General features: G+C 52.2%; 8 protein-coding genes across 8 annotated transcripts; 3 read left to right on the top strand and 5 right to left on the bottom strand.

Annotated features, from left to right (window-relative positions):
• Positions 1 to 386: 386 nt before the first annotated feature.
• PG985_015680 (uncharacterized protein) lies at positions 387 to 1610 on the top strand (the record flags this gene model as incomplete). Its single annotated transcript, XM_066835446.1, has 1 exon — positions 387 to 1610. The coding sequence occupies one exon, from the start codon at positions 387 to 389 to the stop codon at positions 1608 to 1610; it is 1224 nt and encodes a 407-aa protein (XP_066676649.1).
• A 404-nt stretch (positions 1611 to 2014) lies between these two features.
• PG985_015679 (uncharacterized protein) lies at positions 2015 to 3157 on the top strand (the record flags this gene model as incomplete). Its single annotated transcript, XM_066835445.1, has 2 exons — positions 2015 to 2630; positions 2685 to 3157. The coding sequence occupies 2 exons, from the start codon at positions 2015 to 2017 to the stop codon at positions 3155 to 3157; spliced, it is 1089 nt and encodes a 362-aa protein (XP_066676648.1).
• An 18-nt stretch (positions 3158 to 3175) lies between these two features.
• Positions 3176 to 4235, bottom strand: PG985_015678 (uncharacterized protein; the record flags this gene model as incomplete). The annotated part of the gene is made up of 2 exons (XM_066835444.1): positions 3176 to 3782; positions 4045 to 4235. The coding sequence occupies 2 exons, from the start codon at positions 4233 to 4235 to the stop codon at positions 3176 to 3178; spliced, it is 798 nt and encodes a 265-aa protein (XP_066676647.1).
• A 451-nt stretch (positions 4236 to 4686) lies between these two features.
• On the bottom strand, positions 4687 to 6837 carry PG985_015677 (uncharacterized protein; the record flags this gene model as incomplete). The annotated part of the gene is made up of 1 exon (XM_066835443.1): positions 4687 to 6837. One exon carries the CDS (start codon positions 6835 to 6837, stop codon positions 4687 to 4689), a length of 2151 nt encoding a protein of 716 aa, XP_066676646.1.
• Positions 6838 to 10846: 4009 nt separating this feature from the next.
• On the top strand, positions 10847 to 12855 carry PG985_015676 (Glutamine synthetase; the record flags this gene model as incomplete). Its single annotated transcript, XM_066835442.1, has 5 exons — positions 10847 to 10849; positions 10955 to 10987; positions 11154 to 11246; positions 11838 to 12767; positions 12826 to 12855. 5 exons carry the CDS (start codon positions 10847 to 10849, stop codon positions 12853 to 12855), a joined length of 1089 nt encoding a protein of 362 aa, XP_066676645.1.
• Positions 12856 to 13840: 985 nt separating this feature from the next.
• On the bottom strand, positions 13841 to 15395 carry PG985_015675 (uncharacterized protein; the record flags this gene model as incomplete). The annotated part of the gene is made up of 2 exons (XM_066835441.1): positions 13841 to 15241; positions 15300 to 15395. The coding sequence occupies 2 exons, from the start codon at positions 15393 to 15395 to the stop codon at positions 13841 to 13843; spliced, it is 1497 nt and encodes a 498-aa protein (XP_066676644.1).
• A 902-nt stretch (positions 15396 to 16297) lies between these two features.
• On the bottom strand, positions 16298 to 17803 carry PG985_015674 (uncharacterized protein; the record flags this gene model as incomplete). The annotated part of the gene is made up of 2 exons (XM_066835440.1): positions 16298 to 17659; positions 17711 to 17803. 2 exons carry the CDS (start codon positions 17801 to 17803, stop codon positions 16298 to 16300), a joined length of 1455 nt encoding a protein of 484 aa, XP_066676643.1.
• A 956-nt stretch (positions 17804 to 18759) lies between these two features.
• On the bottom strand, positions 18760 to 19318 carry PG985_015673 (uncharacterized protein; the record flags this gene model as incomplete). Its single annotated transcript, XM_066835439.1, has 3 exons — positions 18760 to 18836; positions 18899 to 19056; positions 19134 to 19318. 3 exons carry the CDS (start codon positions 19316 to 19318, stop codon positions 18760 to 18762), a joined length of 420 nt encoding a protein of 139 aa, XP_066676642.1.
• Between the last annotated feature and the right edge of the window lie 367 nt (positions 19319 to 19685).

Below are 19685 nucleotides of genomic sequence, written 5' to 3'. Positions count from 1 at the left end.
CTTTACAGTAACAACTTCTTCAATGAGATGGGGGAAAAGTAGGCGATATGGTCCGTGCGCCCTCGTGCTTGGCAAGGGGGCGATGGGCCCTGCAACTGGCGAGCAGCATGCAAACTCTCTGGCTAACAAACGACTGGCTGAGGTTTGTCCAGACTTTTGAGTATGCGAGAAACTCCATATCTTCCAGCCCATCCGAACAACTCAACCTTCTTAGGTTACTTTTGTTATGAGTCATCGGCCTGAGCTGCCCAGCAACGACCTGTCCCTAACAAAGAAAAAACCAACAGCTGCCCACAGTTCTCTTATTTCTTGTTTCGAAATAGTAGCCTCCTTGCCACACCACATCCAGCCCGTTGTGTCTTGGTAGCCTATCAAACCCGCCAATCATGATTGAGCTGGGGTTGACGCGCATCCAAACTCTGCTTCAGAAGACACCGCAGACATGGAAGGCCATCCACGTCGCTGGCACCAATGGCAAGGGCTCGATATGTGCCTATCTGACCGCCATGCTGCGTGCAAATAACATCTCCTGCGGCAGGTTCACTTCGCCTCACCTGATAGACCGTTGGGACTGCATCTCGATCAATGACAATCCCGTCCTGGAGGCCAAATTTCGTCATTATGAGGATCTTGTGAAAACAAGAAATGACCAGCTGCAAGCCGGCGCTACTGAGTTCGAGCTGCTGGCAGCGACCGCGTTTGAGATCTTCGAGGCTGAGCAGGTGGAAGTTGGTGTCATCGAGGTTGGCCTCGGCGGCCGGCTGGACGCAACCAACGTGCTGAAGAACAAGGCTGTGACCATCATATCCAAGATCGGCTTAGATCATCAAGCAATGCTAGGGAACACGCTGGAAGAGATTGCCCGGCAGAAGGCGGGCATAATGCGCGCAGCCGTGCCGTGTGTGGTAGATGCTAGTAACCCCCAAAGTGTGCTGGAGGCCTTTGAATCGCATGGCAAACAGACAGGGGCTCCCCTCATACACGCCTCGCAAGAGTCCTCGGGGTTTGCGCAGTCGTTCCAAGGCACCTTCGAACCACATCAAGTCCAGAACCTAACAGCAGCCCACGAAGCCTTCAGGCTGGCATATCCTCAGTATGCGCAGTCCGCGGACATCCTTATTCCAGCCATTATGAACATGAAGTGGCAGGGTAGGCTACAGATACTTGACATCACTTCTCTTGTCAAGAAGCCGCGCGAGGTTCTTCTCGACGGGGCTCACAATCCGCAGTCAGCCAAGGTCCTCGCCGACTATGTGGACAAGCATTATCGAGCCGGCCATTCACCCAAGCCAGTAACATGGGTTCTCGCAGCTTCCGATGGCAAGGACTTTGTTGAAGTGTCGAAGCATCTAGTACGCCCCGGCGATGCCGTTGCTGCAGTCGAGTTTGGGCCGGTGGATGGCATGCCTTGGGTGAGGGCGATGAAAACAGATGCGCTCCTCAAGGCGGTACCTCACGATAGCCTTTCTTCACAGCATGATGCTCAACAAGATGTGCTTGGCTCGATCAGATGGGCTGCAGAAACGGCTGGGGATGGACCGCTAGTTATCGCAGGGAGTCTGTACCTCGTCTCTGACGTCTTGCGGCTCCTGAGAGATGGGAGCACCTAAGCAAATTGACGGACCAAAAAGCCAATATAAGTGCTTCAAGTACTCTGCTAGGTGAGCATATTTACTCTGCATCAACAGCATAATCGTGAAAACGCCACTCCTGGCTCTTCTGTATAACAAAAACTCGCCCACTCCTCCCCTGCAGTCTTGGCACCGCCTCAGATCATCCATCCATGAGGACTTGCATCTCCACTATAAATATGTAGGTAACCCCGCCAATCCCGAGGGACCCACGGATCCGACGATTCGGGAATCTGCTTTCCGTACTTACTTGACTGTACCCTCCAGCAATTCATGGCCAGGCTGGAGTACATAAGCCTACCAATATAACGCTTACAACTGTATATCTACCTGTATAAAATTATCACTGCCTAGGTATCCATTCCACGAGGAAACCGCCAACAATGTCTCCCACTAGCCCAATGGGCGACTCGTCCCAACAGCCTCCACAGGTCTCCAAGACCACCATTCCCGTGACCGGCCTCCTAGTCGACGTGTACGGCTTGGATGAGCTCCCCGCCAGCGCAACGGCCGTGTCCTGTCTTTGGCTGCACCATGGGCGGTTGGGCAACAAGAACGACATGGCGACCATCGCGGCTCTGGCCCTCTCGGCCTGGCACGCCCGCAGCAGCAGCACCGCCACGTCGTCATCGAGAGGTTTAATTGCCGTGGCCTTTGACTCGCGGAACCACGGCTCGAGGCTGGCTCACAAGGCGTCCAATGATGCGTGGCGAGACGGCAACAAGACGCATGCCCAGGACATGTTTGGCGTCGTCACCGGCAGTGTCGTCGATATGACCCACTTGATGGATGCCTTGGAAGGGTACCTCTTCGGCAACGGAGCCAGCAGCCCGGGCAATCTCCAGGCGGCGGCGCTCAGTTCCCGGAGGCAGGGTGGCCTCATCGACCAGCACCTGGCGCTCGGCGTCAGTCAAGGCGGTCACACTGTATGGCAAGCCATGTTCGCGGAGCCGCGGCTCTCGGCGGGGGTCGTGGTTATTGGCTGCCCCGATTACATGGGTAAGTTATACAGCAAGTATCCAAATAGCAGTATATACTGACTCTTGACTGTAGCGATTATGACGGACCGTGCGCGTCTCACTAAACTACCTACCTATTCGACGGCAGACAACGGCGTGTCTTTTTTGGGTAGCGAGGATTTCCCGCACGCTTTGGTCGAAGCCTGCAAGAAATACGACCCCAAGGGCATCATGTTCGGAACTGGGGAGATCCCTAAGTCCCCGTCTGACGCGGACAAGGAAAGGTTCACATCTATCTTGGACTCGCGGCTAGCTGGGAAGAAATTCCAGGTTCTCTCTGGCGGCGCCGACAAGCTGGTTCCATATGCTCATGCGAAGCCGTTCCTCGACTTCCTCAAGCCGGCGGTGGAGACCTGGGATAAGCAGTCGAACATCTCGGTCGAGGATATTGTCTACCCCGGCGTGGGCCACAAGTTTGAAGATGCCATGATGAAGGATGCAGTCCGCTTTATTGTAGATACCGTCTCCGAGGCCACTTCCAGTCAGACTTCAGCTGCAAAGATATAACAAAATCCGTTCGTTATCCTAGTTTAGTTCTAGAGAAAATAAAGACCAAGGCTGCGTGGCGCTCGGGTCCAGCACCTCTTCCCCGTCCTCTGCCACAACCGTCTTGACACCGCTCTGCGCCCGTAGCTGGTCCGAGTCGAACAAGGCTTGCGATACGCCCCACGGGTTCCGTTTCCGCCTCTTCTCGGCCAAGGTACCCCCAACGCCGTGCGGGTTCTCCTTCCACTCCGCGATGGCCTGAGACACGCCCTTCATGGCCGCCTCGTTCGTCCCATCCGCCATACCCGGCGGGTCGATCCCGACAAAGTCGACGCGGTCCAGGGGGTACCCGAGGGCGCCGCAGTGGCAGTCCACCAAGCGCTCCCGCTTAAAGGCGTGGCTCACAATGGTCATCTTCGTGGGCCAAGTAGCGGGGTTGTTGTTGCCGCCATCGCCACCGCCGTAGGTCTGCCGGAACAGAAGCAGGGAGAACAGGACGTTGTAGTACGAGTCCAGCGCCCGGGGCTCGCAGACTATCCGGTCGGCTGCGGCTTTGGCGTCGACGATCCCGAAATAGTCGTTCGCCGCGGCGATGTCCAAGTAGCTTTGGGCTTCGGAGAGTTTGGTCTCTTTGCGTGTTGGGCCCCTGCGATGGCTGTCAGTCTTCAAGCACGATGTAGACACTATTTGAACAGTGGTCTGGCATGGTCCCTCTCAGCATCGGCAGATACACCAAGACTGCTTCGCGCGCACTCGTTACAAAGAGCGACTAGCTGCCTCACAGTCATGTCTCACACGCCTTTCGCCCAACGCCACGGCATCCACATGCTCCTGGAAACTTCCCAAACCCGCACCCCCGCTCCTCCCAATGGTTAGAGCAGGACCCCCGGACCCAAGATTCGACTCACCCTGAAAACACGAGCACGGAGCCCGGATCCTCCCGCAAGACCCGCAATCCCGCCTTGATGTGCTCGATGAACGTGGGCGTTTCGCCGGCCTGGAACCCGGCAATCAGCCACTCGGACTCGTCGAAGCCCCGCTCCGGCCCGCCGAGCCAGATGCCGTGGCAGCACACTATCACGATATGGGTTGGCGGCATGACTTCCTTTCCTTCGACGGGTTCGGGAGATCAGTTTCCTGGGACCCCCACAGAGCGAGAGAAAAAGAGAGAAAAGAATGTTTGGGTTATTCAATTCGGCAATGCTCTCTCTAGATCAAGGATTATGTGGGTAATATTTCAAGATCATGTGATCTACATATTTACACCTACTTCTGAGGCGCATTCTGCAACACAGAAGCCTATATAGTCAAGTTTAGAGGGCGTGCTCAAAGAAAGAAGTCTCAACCTTGGCCAATTTCAGCACTCGACAACGATCTGGACGTAAAATACACATTGTTAGACCAGTTTTCTCGTTTGACTAGCAATCCTGGATTAATTCGTTCCACAATAGTCCAGTTAGCGATGGCTAGGGACAGGCAATGTTTCCAATGGAGCCAGCTTCCTTTAACAAGAGCAGATAGATACGAAATCGACAGGTGACCCCAGTCAATCAGTCGTCCTCAATATCTTCGATGGGATCCCCGTCGAAATTCGGAAGTTCCTTAATACTCATCCTCCCATCCGAAGCTTTCTTCTTCCGACGACCTTTGCGCTTATTGCGTCTGGCGATATCCGGAATATCCGGAGGTGGCATTTGCATACGCCTGAGCTTCTCTTTATGTGCATGTTTTCCGACAAATGCTTGGGGTGCTGTGAATCGATAGCGCTGTGGGTTGTCTTTGCTTGCTTCAGAATCTTCAGAGGTTGCCATCGTTGCCTTGGTAGTTTCCGCGTCTGAAATCACTGTGTGCATTGCCGATGTGTCACTCTCCAATGATGGGTACTCATCAGGGGTAGTATCATCGATGCTGTTACGAGAAATACTTGTTTTGAGTGGTTGGTTGGCTGTAGAAGGTGAAAAATGTGTGGACCCATGAGTCGCCATGCGGCTTGCGCCCGTGATCGTCGTAGACGCCACATCGTCGCTGCTTTCCATAAACGCATCGGCAGACACCTCTGGCGATTCCGCCCTGAGTGGAATACTTCGGAAGCATTCGGTAGAGGCTTCCGTGCTGGTCGTCTCCTCTGGGCTTTTCGACGGACGCATTTCGCGGGCAGCAAGACGTGCAGCTTCTTGCATCGCACAACGCTCAAACTCATCGCTATCGCTGTCGAAAACAAACTTCATCCATTCCATGCTCTCGTCCATGTCGTTTTGGACCTTTGGACCTTTGGGCTTGCTGGTACCCAGAAGTGCAGTTTGTGATTTGAGAAATTGTGCAGCAGGAGTGCCACCGTCGCCTACACTTGCCCTCGCGTTGGCGGCCAAAGCACGACGGGACTCGTGTGATGGCCTATCTCCTACTTCCGTATGCACACTCCTAGTGGACTCTATATCCGGGTTGTCATTTTGGATCATCATCTCGCTGATGCCCGGACTTATATTCGGGACCAAACGTGGGCTATTCAGGAGAGAAGAGCTACGGATCAGTGGAATCAGAAGGTCAGAAGGATCCGCCAATGTCTTCCACCTCTCGTTTTCGGCAATATCCATGGCATCTGGCCTGGATGTCGGCTCTCCGACTTCAACTTCCAAGCTCACTGAGTATAGTGACAACGAAGATGACCGTGGTAAAATCTGCGATTTGGTGCCTGGCTTTGGAGCAGGTACCTCGAGAGCCAAGGAGGCGTATGCGACGTGTGCTGCGCTGGGCTCAGTTGGGCTGTTGCTTGGACTAGCCACTTCCAGAGTTCTCCGAAGTTCTCGTGAGCTGCGGTGACTATTGCTTCCCCTTTCCATGAGGTCTTCGTCCACAGAGCGCGAGGACGACTTCCGACATTGACGGACCCAGTCGTCGCGGCAGCTCGATCTCTGGCTCAATTCGGAAATCACAGTAGATATCTCGGTTGAGTTTCCACGGTCAGAACCAGCTCGCCGTCGCCGCATACTCAGGGGACTGGAACCGTCCCCGATGTAAGTATCCTGGCTCCCAACCTGGACTTTGATACGCTGCCCAGTCGGTTGCAACCTCCTACCGCCGTTTCTGTAGCGAATTGATTCCTCACGGTTCACAGATCGCTCGCGTACGACATGCCGGGACTTTTCAGTTGTGCCCCGGTCCGCGGGGTCGGTGTTGCTCCAGATCCGACCCACGCGCATTTGCCCTGGAAATGTGAGATCCAGGGGTTGCTGCATGGTCAAGCCTGCCCAGTCGGTTTTGTCGAGAAGCTTGCGCCGCTTCTCGCGAGAAGCGCGCTCAAGGGGAGTCTCTGCTTTGCGTGTCGCTGGCTGCTTCGTACTCGACCCGTTCCTTGTGATTTCTGGCTGTGAGACGAAAGGGTCTCGGTGATGATGCTCCTCAACCGGATCATTAATCGGTTGTTGGCCACGTTCTATACTGGAACTTGATCGCGATGACGGAAAATGATCCTGGTCCTCAGGTAAGAAAGGTCCATCATGCTCCGGAAAGCTGGCATGTTCCGCCGGCTGCCTAGCGACAGGCGAGTTGAGGAACGAAATAGTGATGGGGCTTCGTCTGGGCGCTCCGTTCAGCAAACGACTGCGCGCTTTGGCAAAATGCTGCTTCTGCCGTCTAAGGACCTCATTTTTCGCGGTTCTGCCCCGTGAGTGACGAGCGAGATTGCCCTCGGTCCAGTTCATGATGTCATCAACTCCCGCAGAGCCTCATTTGCACGCTGATCAAGGCATATGCATCGCCAGAAGTAGACGAGATGGGGGGTTTGGAGAAGACAATCCTCGGGGGACGGTATAATAGCTGGACGGTCAGAAATCAAACATGCGAACGCAAGGTAAGAATATACTTGGAATATAGTAGGAATACTTTGAAGGCATGTATATTCAAGCCCGTTGTCGCGACACTTTGCTGTATCCGGCTGTATGCCTCTATTTCATTAGAAATATACTGCCCAAGTGTAAATCATTTGCTGGGGTGGTAACAAGGTTTAGAGGTCCCTAGCTGGCAGTTTGCCTGGAGGGAATGGGCAGCCTCAATCGCGCCTTCCTTTCGCACATGAGCTTTCGCCAGTGAACAAGTCAAGACCAGCGCATATTGGAGGAAGTTACGACCCTCCATTTTGAATGGTCTGCCACCGCCTCAATCCTCTCTCAGCTTCAGCTGTTCCTAGCCGTGGAGTTCCCATGATTGGTGTTTGGAGTCGTCGAATCGTGACCTACCATATGGGCCCAGGCTGCAGTGCAACACATCTGAATTTCCCAGGCCCAGGGCTGGTATACCGACATGATTGCACTGCACTTTCGGGAGTAAGAATACTCGCGTCGCAGGCCTACCCCTTTATTCCCAAAATGATCGTTAGAGACTGGGATGAACATATCAGGAAATTTGACGAGATGCAGCACGATAGTCCGCTAGCCCTCGATTTGCTCAGGATACCCGATGATCTGCTGTGTGGCATCCGGTTTCGCAACCATGATGCCAAGTTACTAGATTTTCAACACAGGCTGCACAATGAAGTCAAGAACGGAAAGCATCATGACGGCAAAAATCAAATCGAGCCGAATAGACAACACTATTATGAAAGAAGTCAAATTGGCCAATGGGGTTCTCGCGATAAGACAGGGCCTATGTGCCAGATTCGTTTCCCGCTGTGGATGGCTGCAGTAGCGCGATGCATGAGGCAGGTCTAGCTCCATACCTCGCAGCATTGAAACCGTGAGACATATGTCGGTTCCCAAACGTGGGTGGTGTGGTGACGAGCAGGCTGGCGAGATTGTCTAGCCCCATACCGATGCCTTCAACTTCCGCGTGTGTGTGTGACAAGGAAGGCGATGCACTACGACGTAGCCGGAAGATAGTAGTCATGCCCATCACCAAACGATTTGCTAACAATCACCTAGGTAGGGTGGAAAAGTTGGGGTAAACGTTGGGGGGTCCCGGCGATATGGAATTTCACGAATCGTGCTAAGGAGGGAGCCCTTGTCCTGTTCAGACGAAAGAATGGGAAGGGCAAAAAGTAGCCCATACGACCGGCGCTACTGTCGCGTGCGCAGAAGGCCTTGGACTCGCTGAATTGCATGCGAGTTGGCCGCCAACCTACGACTGTCGAGCTCCGGGCGAGATATCCCGTCGATGTAACGAGTCTGAATCCGAGCCTGAGTCTGTGCCGCATGTCTGGGGAAGATGCAGGGTCTCATCCCACGAGATCTTCCTCCCCCCCACACGTCACTTGTTCTGACGGACTGTATTGTACCGCATTGGCAGAAACGACATTGCCTGGGCACATTCGTCCATGGTCGACGATCCCCGTAATTATTATTTTCATCAGACTGCCAATACTTTTTTTTCTATTTAGGAACTACTGTCATCATCATCAATGACTCGGCATTGCGGCTTGTCACTTTCAAGCTCCAAGTTCCCCCTACCCTAGCCGCCTAGATTCTTGCCACTCGGCTCAATCCGGAAAGCCGGGGAACATTAATATCACTATGACCTCTTCCCAGATCCTACTGATGCCAACGCATACCCGACAACTAAGATATATTGACGGGTCAGAGCGGTGAGGTCGAAAAACGCGCCAAGTTGGCGCAGTTTCTGCGTTGAGCATGTTATGTCATACGAGTTGATGCAAGGAGATCATACTGGACGATGCAGGGCGCGTTGGATTCAGGAGAGCCGCCGGAACATATTAATTTGGCATCGTAACACAAAGTTGCGGTGTTGGGCGCCACCCCCGAAGGGCCATCGTCGGCTTTATCGCCGCTGCTACTACTGCTAGTGCAACACGACAAAAAAAGCATTGGGCGTTGGGCTATGTAACCTAGGTTACTTGACTTAGTATAGGTAGTAAACTGCAGGATCTAGAGGATTATAGCCCTACAATTCAATAACGACGAGGCGATCGTTCAGGGGATTTCCTAATCTCCACTGGGATTTGAGCCTGTGGAAATGTACATGCTGTCAACATGCATTCATCTGCCGGCTCAAGAAAGCTTTTTTCAAGAAACATCTCCGTATAATGGCGCCAAACCTGACATGGTAAAAAATGAAACTCGACTTCATGGGTCGACGATGGCAATCGCGCAAGCCGCTGGATACGGCGGTACTTCCATACATAGTCCTTGGCCAGGACGGGGTGTCCTCTCTCGTGTTCCCTCTAGCTTCGCTATGCAAAACGAGAACCGACTCCTGCCGCGACTTGGTAGGTATGGACAGCATAGGCGAATGCAAGGATAAGGGGTTCCGCTTGTGGAAAACAGGGAGAGTTTCGAGGTGGTAATGGGAGCCCCGGCATTGGTTGCTACTACTGCCACCACTACTACTACCACTATTTGCATGCTACCATGTGTACAGTGCCTTTATTTAGAAATGATGGGTTCGTTTTTACTTGAGAGGTTTACTCAACCTGGCTGCTGATTCAAGGAGAAGCACGGAACCATTGGGCCTTAATTAGTCACGGATGGACCTGGCCCACGACAGTTTTCTAGACCATCCCTCCTCCCCTCAGCCCGGCAGAATTTGGATCTGCACTTCTCGGATCTTATCCTACGGCTGACGGATGCCACAAATACTCACACAGCAAGAGAGAGAAAAAAAAAGCCTACTGACATACTTCTGCTTTGCATGATGCCCCGTCGGTGAGGGCAGAGTCAAGTCCAGATGAGGGAACAGTCACTGTCTTGGCTCGGAAGATCCGCCCAGAAGGGCAATGGGCCCTCCGGTTACGAGTATTGCAACATCGTCATGTATGCAGAGGTTATGTTTTGGTGACGAGCATTGGCAGTATAGCAGTACCTCTCGCCATGGAGACAAGACTATTAGCATGGCGCAGTATCTGACTGTGTGCTTCCTTCCACCCCACCATTCCCCACCGAAAAGAAGCGATGGGCCCTTGCATGTACACAAAAAGACAGCCCGGCCGAATCCAGCCCATCCCACATCAAAGCCTCCTTGCTGATTGGCCCGCGGCGGTCTGGGTACCCTCTCCACACCTCGCGCCCGCGCGCAACAACTTCAAGGTCTGCCAGCCGAGCTGGAACGAGAAGGAGACGGCCAGAACGAGGGCTTGATGTGGTTGGGCGGGATATGGCGGTTCCTTCTGCAGCCGTTGGCTGAACAAATCTGACAGAAAGTGAAAGGAGGTGAACAAAGAACAAAACGAGGCCAAGAACAGACGCGACCGCCCATGTTAGCCGAGTGTACCAGCGATCAAAGGTAGGAGCTACCGCAACTGACAGGAGCAACTTATCACGATTCGAGGTACCGCATACGAGCTTGCAAAGTTCCAAAGAGACAAGGTACCTACATACCTACGTAGAGGTAGGCAACGTAGGTATGCATCAATTGTAGGAGGACCAGGTTACCTACCACTAGATTCAATTTGATGCAACGACCCTAGTCCAGGACCCCGTCGTTTCTGCGTGTTCCTTATCTCTGTTGTGCCACCAATCTGGGTCCCCAAAGTCAAAGGCAGTTTCTTGTAATAGCCCCGACAACGGCCGTCTATTTTAAAAGCCTCAGAGTCCCCCCCGCAATCCATCATCATCAATTCTGCTCTCCTCTCCTCAAATACCTTTCTCTCGACGCAAAATCTGCATTTCCAGTTCATCGCAAGAACTTCCATTCATTCTCTTGGATACTGTCATCAGATCTCATATCTCAGCCGATTCTCTTTCCCAAGACACAACCGCAAAGATGGTAAGTCTACGCCGCCTACCTGCCATCAACCCCACCTCAAGCCAGCCAGCCAGCCAATGGCCATTTGCCATAACGCGATGATTTGCTAATAATTTGCTCCCATAGGCCGACAACCAGCATGTCTCGTACACCGAGAACGTAAGCACGCGAGCACTCCCTTCACCTTGCATCGAAGCAAAGTAGCCATGCCTTTGTGCTCGGGGCCATTCATTCATTGGCACTGGCCTAGCATGGCTGCTTTGCCGTCCTCTCGAGATCAACAATCCTACGGCATTGAAAATGACTAACAGGTGTGCCTCCACAGCTCATGAAGTACATGAAGCTCGACCAGAAGGGAAACGCCATGGCGGAGTACATCTGGATCGACTCGACCGGCGGTACCCGTTCCAAGAGCAGAGTACGTAATTTCTTTGCCTTCCTTATCTTTGCGCCAAACCGCCTTGGTTCCTGTTACTTGATTCCCTCGTGTCATCTCCAATGCTCGGCTCAAGGCTACTTGGGTCCGCTGCAACAAGCACATGTTCGAGCGTCTTCCTATCTACCCCACACGAAAGTGGCCCAGTGTGCGGTGGCAAGCCACGGGAATGCGAGGATTGCAGGGCTTGGTCTGTCGAATTGCTTTGGCTACCTCGTCATGGTATCCCTGCTCCCTTGAAGGGGGGCTAGGGGCTTCCGTACGGCCACACTACAGCATATCCACAGCACCAAGACTTCCGACCTCGCGTCCTTGGCGTCGGTTCTACACGATGCCAGCCCCCTTTCCCCCCTTGTACCTTCAGTAGGCGCTTGGTGATGTCGTCAGTCGGCAGGATGTTCCCTACACCTGCTTGACGCCGATTGGCGTGCATTACTCGCTCCCTGCCGTTCACGACGGCTGACAGGGCCTGCATCGTCACATCCTCATGCCCTGCGAGATCTTGATGTCGTTCTGGGTGTTTTCGCGCCAAGCAAAGTCTCGGGCTTAACTGACATCATGCCTTTTCAATAGACAATGACCTCGGTTCCCGAGGGCGGATTCAAACCCGAGGATCTCCCCACCTGGAACTTTGATGGCTCCTCCACCGACCAGGCTCCTGGCGACAACTCGGATGTCTACCTGAAGCCCGTCGCCGTCTTCCCCGACCCTTTCCGGGGTGTTCCCAACATCCTGGTCCTCGCCGAGTGCTGGAACGCCGACGGCACCCCCAACAAGTACAACCACCGCCATGAGTGCGAGAAGCTGATGTCGACACATGCTGCCCACAAGCCCTGGTTCGGTCTTGAGCAGGAGTACACTCTCTTCGACATGGAGGACCGGCCCTTTGGCTGGCCCAAGGCTGGTTTCCCTGCTCCCCAGGGTCCTTACTACTGCGGTGTTGGCGCTGGCAAGGTTGTTTGCCGTGACATCGTTGAGGCCCACTACAAGGCCTGCCTGTACACTGGTGTCAAGATCTCTGGCACCAACGCCGAGGTTATGCCTGCCCAGTGGGAGTTCCAGGTTGGCCCCTGCCTGGGTATTGAGATGGGTGACCACCTCTGGTTGGGTCGCTTCCTCCTCCACCGTGTCGCTGAGGAATTCGGCGCCAAGGTGTCCTTCCAGCCCAAGCCCATCCCCGGTGACTGGAACGGTGCCGGTCTGCACTCCAACTACTCCTCTGAGGAGATGCGTGTTGAGGGTGGCATGAAGCACATCGAGGCTGCCATCAAGAAGCTCGAGGGCCGCCACAAGGAGCACATTGCCGTCTACGGTGAGGGCAACGAGTTGCGCCTGACCGGTCGCCACGAGACCGGTGCCATCGACACCTTCAGCTATGGTGTTGCCAACCGCGGTGCCTCCATCCGTATTCCTCGGGAAACCGCCTCTAAGGGCTACGGTTACTTCGAGGATCGTCGCCCCGCCTCCAACGCCGACCCGTACCAGATCTGTGGTATCACTATGGTAAGTTTCGCATCATCCACGATCCAGCTCGTTTGCAAGGTGCTAATAACCATTGTAGGAGACGCTCTACGGCGCTGCCAAGGAGTAAGATTTTGATACCCTTTGATTTCTCGGTGTTAAGTGTTTGCTTTAAGTAATGGGAAATGGTACATAGAACGAACGGCTTCCGAGCATAGGCAAGCCAAATGAGAATTGACACGAACTCTGATGACAAGTACTACTCTTCTTCTTCCAAAACTGGTCAATGATGTTGTGCAATGTGTGAATACTCCTGGAGGGAAGCCCCCTTCATCGTTCAATGTATTCAGCTGCGCAACAATTCTAATGTGAATAGGGTCATGACAGGAGCAAAGCATCTGAATATCCATCACGGTTGCCGATGATACGTATCAATACAGCCATTACATACATGAACATGGCTATTTAAAGAGATGAGCATCACTCGGTGGTTTTCTTATCCCGGACGCTTCGTGGACACACTCTGACAATGTATTACAGTTACCTAGATTATTGTAATCACACTGGAATAATGTGGAATAAACACCGAGAATCGCTTACCATACGGCGCAACTGGCTGCTCTCATCAACCGGTTCATTACCCCCTATTATGCCGTTGTCAGCCCGTTGATTACATTGCCATTACCTGTACTTCCCCTATTGATTTATCCCATCTTCTAACGCTTCATACGGTTCGCTGGGTGTCCCGCAGTTAACTACCCAGAGCTGAACGAGAATCGGATGTCACAGTTATGGTAAAGATGCAAGAAGGGGCCGCCTCTATCCTAGTAGTATGGGGAATTCATTGCCAAGTCATTGCTCATTCGTCTAGCTACTGTACAGACAGAAATGCCAATCGCGTCGTAGAAATCATTCGCAGTGGGAGCTTCCTCGAAAATCATAGCCTCCCTCTGTGCCACTAATGTACAATGTGCAAATCGCAAACTCCAAATACTGGCCTGATGGTGTGCCAGCATGTTCGGATGCCTCAATCGAGCAAAAGCTTTCTGTGCCCCCCGGTGATGCTGGGTCGTTCCGGTCGGGACCGTGTTGTGAACAACCTTGCATTTCTTTCCTTATCCACGCTTGGTAGACTGAGGGGTATTCTTCGTCTTCTTGGCCGTCTGCTGGGCTTTGGAGGCTTTCTGGTTGTTTCTGGACGCCAACTGCTCCATTCGCGTCTCGTATCTTTCCTGGAGCTTCGCCCATTCACGTTGGTAAACCGCCAGGCTCTTTTTGTCCAGTTTGTCTCCGGTGTCATAGATATTCATGAGGGGTGCAATATCTCGGGGAAGTGGCAGGCTCTGCACTACCTCTTCAAAGGTCGCGACTGAGTACAGATGTCCTCTGTATACCTTCGTCAATTCCCGGATACCATGGGGCGTGGTCACCGTGTGAAGCGGTTCCCAGGACGTCGGTCCTCCCCATCCGATACTGACTTGGCATTCAATTTCTGAATCGACCACTCTTATATCGAGTATTGTCCAGTTGTCGCAAATCAGCACCCCCTGTGAGTCATGTTTGCCAACCGTTCTTTCGATTGAACCAGTGGCGGTATTGATATTCGCCGTATTACAACGATGACGAGTCCGAGATGAGATGCTGCCAATATCGCTGTCCAAGCGGTTAAGATGAATTCTCTCTTCACCCGGGAAGTGGACGCCAGCTGCACCGATGCTTCTTTTCACCTGTCCGCTCTTGACTGTTTTGGCTATGTCGTGTTTGTTCAAGAATGCTTTTCTTGATGCCATAGCCTCCCCGATCTTCGCAATCTGGACTGCGAAACCTTTCCTAACATTCGTGGCGAGATTGCCTTGCAACTCATCACTGTTCCAGTCAGGACCGATGGTTAGGTTGTGGTCGATGCGGGAAAACTGGTTGCGAGGCCAGTAAGTGGCGTCGAACTTGAGGTCCAGTATCAATTGGAAACCTGGCGCATTTATGATGGAATTCGTATCGTCGTACGGTGTTTCCGTCATCAGCCCCAAGCAACGATCCAGTGAGCCTCCCACTCTCCGTGTCAAATGTGAAGGATCATCGGAGACGTCATTATTCGTAATCCGAATGCTTAGCTGCCGTAAATCGTGACACTGGAGTAACAGCGGCATAACCTTACCAAAATCATTCCAACCGGAGAAGCCATAGTCATTGTATTCATATATATGACCGGACTTTGTGGCCTCGATTTGACGTATGCTAGATCTTCTTTCTGGCGTAATGGCAGCGAGAAAGGAGTGCAAAGGCCCAATCTCTTTGAAATGGAAGCTGTTCGTGCGATAGAATACAGGTTTGGCTTCCAGATCATGATAAACCATCCTGCAAGTGCGAGCTAGGTCGGTAACGGTCAGGTTAGACGACGGTAAGGCGGCACCCCAATAATTGCTTGCCCGGGCGAACTTATTGGACCCTTTCCCCATTTGAATAGGAGTTATAGGCCTATCAACCGCAACGGCAAACTCGTAGATCATCAGCCGAGTCTGCGCATATTAAATTAGTCTCTTATGAAGGTTGCCTTCTCGCAAATGGACAACTTACCTCCAGAGGAATCTTGAGGAGAGGAGATGCCCCAGCATTACGCTGGGTGACATCCTGCTTGGGGTGAGGAGCATCTAAGGCAGCGATGACAGGCATGGTGACATTAGGCAAGTAGACGTTCTGAGTGCAGGTTCGTCAAGGATGCCTCTGCTTGACCAGGTCAAACCTAGGCAAGGCACCAGAAATGGACGCTGAAAGTGATGCTTGAATTATCTCGAGTGGCAGGAAAGTGGTAGATTGGCGAAAGGTCGGCGAGAGTTGGTGGAAGGGTGGTGGGTGAAGAAGGGTTATGACAGGATCACCGAGGTGAAGGTGAAAAGATCAGGGTTGGGCAGAGATGCATTGAATGAAAACAGATGAGAGGTTAGATAGGTACCTGCCAGAATTTAAGTAGGATCAAAAGGTCAAGGTGAGTGTAGGGTGAGTGCCGCGTGGTGGAATGGCTGGTTGCTTGATTACCTTAGATATCAAGGCAGGTAAACTGGTCGTTCCTCACTCAGTGGTATCAGAACTGAGCAACAGAATGTGGCCCTAATGAACAGGCAACAATTGCAGTAAGTATCTGCCTGTTATTATCATACCACAGCTACCCCACGGTTAGATATGGTTATTCCATCCTCTGGATGGCGAAATCGCTGTTTCCACGATTAGACAAACCGGCCTATCGATTATTCGCGATGAAGGGAATACCATTTATGCTCCCTCTATTTATTAATCAACTTGAGTAAGTGATTAGGTACCTGTCCCATTTGTCACGTTCCCCTGGCAAATGTTCAATGGAAAATATGTGATGCAAGGCTCTGATTATGCTGATATTATGCGCACATCAGCACTGTTAGCCGCCCTTGACTTGACGGTCTCTAATCTACATTGTACAAATCTCAGAACCCCAAAGACAGGTCAGATGTTATGCAAACTCCTCGCCCGAATCGTGATGCCTTCTGTTGCCCTTGGTGATTTAATATCACTCCATCCGGGGACGCATCGTACCCAATCCTTCACTTCTTTCGTTGGCTGCGCGTAACAGGCCTCGAGGTCTTCGTCTCCTTGGATCGAGGGTCTTCCTCGTTGTCCCTCAGCGCCCAATACTTCATTAGCCCATCGTACGTCGCTTGGATCTCCGCCCAGTTGCGCCGGTAGGCCTCCTGGAGGAGCTTATGTCCGCGGGTTCCGGGGTCGTTGATATATGCATCCATGACATGTACGATATCCCCAGGCCGTGGCAGGCTCTCCATCACTTGGTTGTCGCCGGTCTCCAATCTTCTTAGCTTTCTCTTGTACACTCGCTGCAACTGACGAATGCCTGAAACCGTGACCACGGCGTGAAGTGGTTCCCAGGACTTCGGTTCCCCACTGTGAGAGATTTCACACTCTATTCCAGACTCGACCGATCTAATGTCATGGATAGAAAACTGTGCGGTCAACAATCCCTCTGCATCGTACTTGCCAGTTGCTCTTTCGATCGTACCACTGGAGGCGTTGAGCATGGCCGTATTGCAACGCTGCCGTGTCCGCGAGGAGACAGAGCCAATGCCACTGCCCAGACGGTTCAGATGAACCCGGTCTTCTCCTGGGAAATGGATACCGGCTGCTGCGATGCTATTCATAAGCTGCTCGCTCGTAGCCTCTGAAACGGCCGCGGGCTTTTGGGAGAGAATTGCGCCGATCTTCATGATCGTTGCTCCGAATCGCTGGCGTGCCATTTCGGCAAGGTTGCCTTTTAGCGTAGTAGGGCTCCAATCTGTGTCAATTTCCACCTTCAAGATGTTATCGTTGATTCCGTTGATTCCAGGGAAAGCGCCGCGTCCACTTAGATCAATCAGGCGACGGTCGAGTGTAATTTTGAATCCCGGGATGTTCAGGAAAGAGAATTCGTTACTTTGTTGCATTGTGGCCAACCACTCCAAGAAACAATCGATCTCCTCCCCTACCAAGGCGAGGGGATCGTGAAAGCCCCGACGTACCGTTGTAGAGCTCACATGCAAGAAAAGCTGCCGAAGATCGGAGCATTGCTGCAATAATGGCAACAGTTCGCCATCCTGGCCAATTCTTCGGCGGCCAGAGACAGTGTGATAATGTTCGTAGAGTGTGATTTGGCGGATGCTGCCTCTTCGTGCCGGTGTGATGGCGGCCAGAAAGACGTGTAAAGCCTTCCGTTGCAAGAAAACGAAATGGTTAACACGGTAGAAGACCGGTTTGGCTTGCATGTCATGATAGATCATCCGGCAAGTGCGGGCCAGCTGGGTGACAACCAGTTTGCTTGGCAAATCCAAAATGAACTTATTGGAGCCTGGTGTCACCTGTCTGGGCCGGATATCTCCGTCGACCTCAGTGGCGTACTCATAAATTATGAGACGGACCTGTTATGATTAGTTAAGTGTAATGATGATGTGAAAGGACTTGAGACCTACCTCCAAAGGAAGCTTCAAGAGACGAGATGATCCGGCATTACGCTGCGTGACATCCTTTTTCGGATGGGGAGCGTCCAGGGCAGAGACAGGCATAATGATGATGCGATTGGGTGGATGTTTTGTAGGGATGGAAGGAACAGATCATTCCATTGGTAGGTGGTCGTGGGGAACAGGTTATTCCACTCGTCAGTAGATGAACCAACACTGGAGATATGTTGAGGTGGTTGAGGAAACAAATTATTCCACTCGTAGGTAGTTGAACCAATGCAGGGAACAGGTCAAGGTAGTAGTCGTGGGGAACAGGTTCCTAGGAGCTGTAGTAGTCACTGAATCATTAAGAGCTACCTGTTGCGTTGTCCCACTGCCATGAGATGCCTAGGTAAATGCATGTAGGTACCTAGTCAATTACTTACCCTGCCTGGGAATCCAAGTGGTCTGGTTCTATTCAATGGTACTAAACAGGTCTGCTGGTTGTTGTTATTGAACCCGGAAGAAATATATCCAGGGCAAAGGTCCCAAAATGTAATGTACGAACCGGATTAATGCCGTCATTTCATGTCCCCGGGAAATTATCAACATCGTAAGGACGAGGCCAACTCCATGTCAGTTATCGTCTGTAAGGGAAACCAGTAGGCCTCAGTATTCACGCAGACCCTCACGTGGGCCTTGAAATTTCAATTGACAGTCTCAATACATGCTTTGGTGTCTAGCTACATCTGTGAGGCTCTTTGTCACCAATTGTTTACCATGTCTTTGCGTATGACTTTGAATCGCCACTCAAAACGAATCATGGACAGCTTTCTGGACTGTTGCTTGTTCATCAGCTATGGCATCCTGCCTATGGCGTACTCAATGCCCACTCATTGTTGAGGAAACCCTTGAATGATCTTGAACTGCCTACATAGACACAAGCCCCTAGAGTTGTAGTATGGCACCGCTTGTCTGCACATCCATTACCTCTGATCGTTGGAAACATTCCGTCATGAGTGTTCGCCCTTGACCAAACATATAACGATTCCCAGGACCGGGTCGCAGCTCTACAAAGACAATCAAGAACTGCGAGTGCAATTGGCCCCCTGGAAGCCGAAACAGCCCAGGTAGCCGTTATGGCTGAAAACGTTCTCGTCTGCAGGACAATACGCGTTAGTCTCAGTTTCAAAGGCCGAAGTGATGTAGGTGCCAGCTTACTCAAGTCCTTGACAGCATCGAAGCTGTTCTTGCCATCGCTGGACAGGCACGAGCAGTGGATGTTGGCGTTGGTTGTGAGCGTGCAAGAGCTGCAACCGTTGTCAAATGCCTTGCCGGAAGCAGCCCAGTTCAGAGCACCGTCCTTGTTCTCGAGGCACCTGCAGTCGGCTCTGTTAGTGGCTCTTCTTCACGCTGTCATAAGACTAGCATGGTCGATCGATCGAATAACACCTACTGGTTGAGATCGAGCTGGCTGCAAGTGGGCATCCAGTTGTCGTCGTTGCACTTGGCAGTCAGTTGATTTCCAGCATCCGAGAGAAACCAGATGGGGCAGTTCAAGGTGAAGTTGCCACTGCTGGAATCGGCAACCACTGACGTGATGCCAAGGCACAGGGCGATGAGGGTCTTGAACGCCTGCATGTTGATGTGATGCTCAGGATATTGTTGCGGAGTGATGGTGGGCGTAAGGAAGGGAGGGTTGGTTGGGTTGTTGTTACTGCGAAGAGGAGATTGCAGCTAGAAGTGACATAAATACCTGACAATTCGAGATATAATTGAATACAGGGGTCAACACAGATGAAGGAAACGTGGGCAACGATGAGTGCTACTCTAACAAGTGAAGCAAGAAGTCCAAGAAACAAATCATCACTAAATAACTTTCAGTCAACCTATGGCACGCACAGTCCAGGGTGTGCAACTGTATATCAAGCTCTCACCGCTGAACGACCCGTTCCCGAGCTTTCCTCCGTCCTATGCTCCATATATTCGAGGTAATATTGATCCATCT

The sequence above is a fragment of the Apiospora marii genome, assembly GCF_038362585.1.
Source record: "Apiospora marii strain CBS 49790 chromosome Unknown utg000013l_segment0_segment0, whole genome shotgun sequence".
NCBI classification, from domain to species: Eukaryota; Fungi; Ascomycota; class Sordariomycetes; order Amphisphaeriales; family Apiosporaceae; genus Apiospora; species Apiospora marii.
The sequence above is the reverse complement of the archived record's forward strand: the minus strand, read 5'-3'. Positions and strand labels throughout refer to the sequence as shown.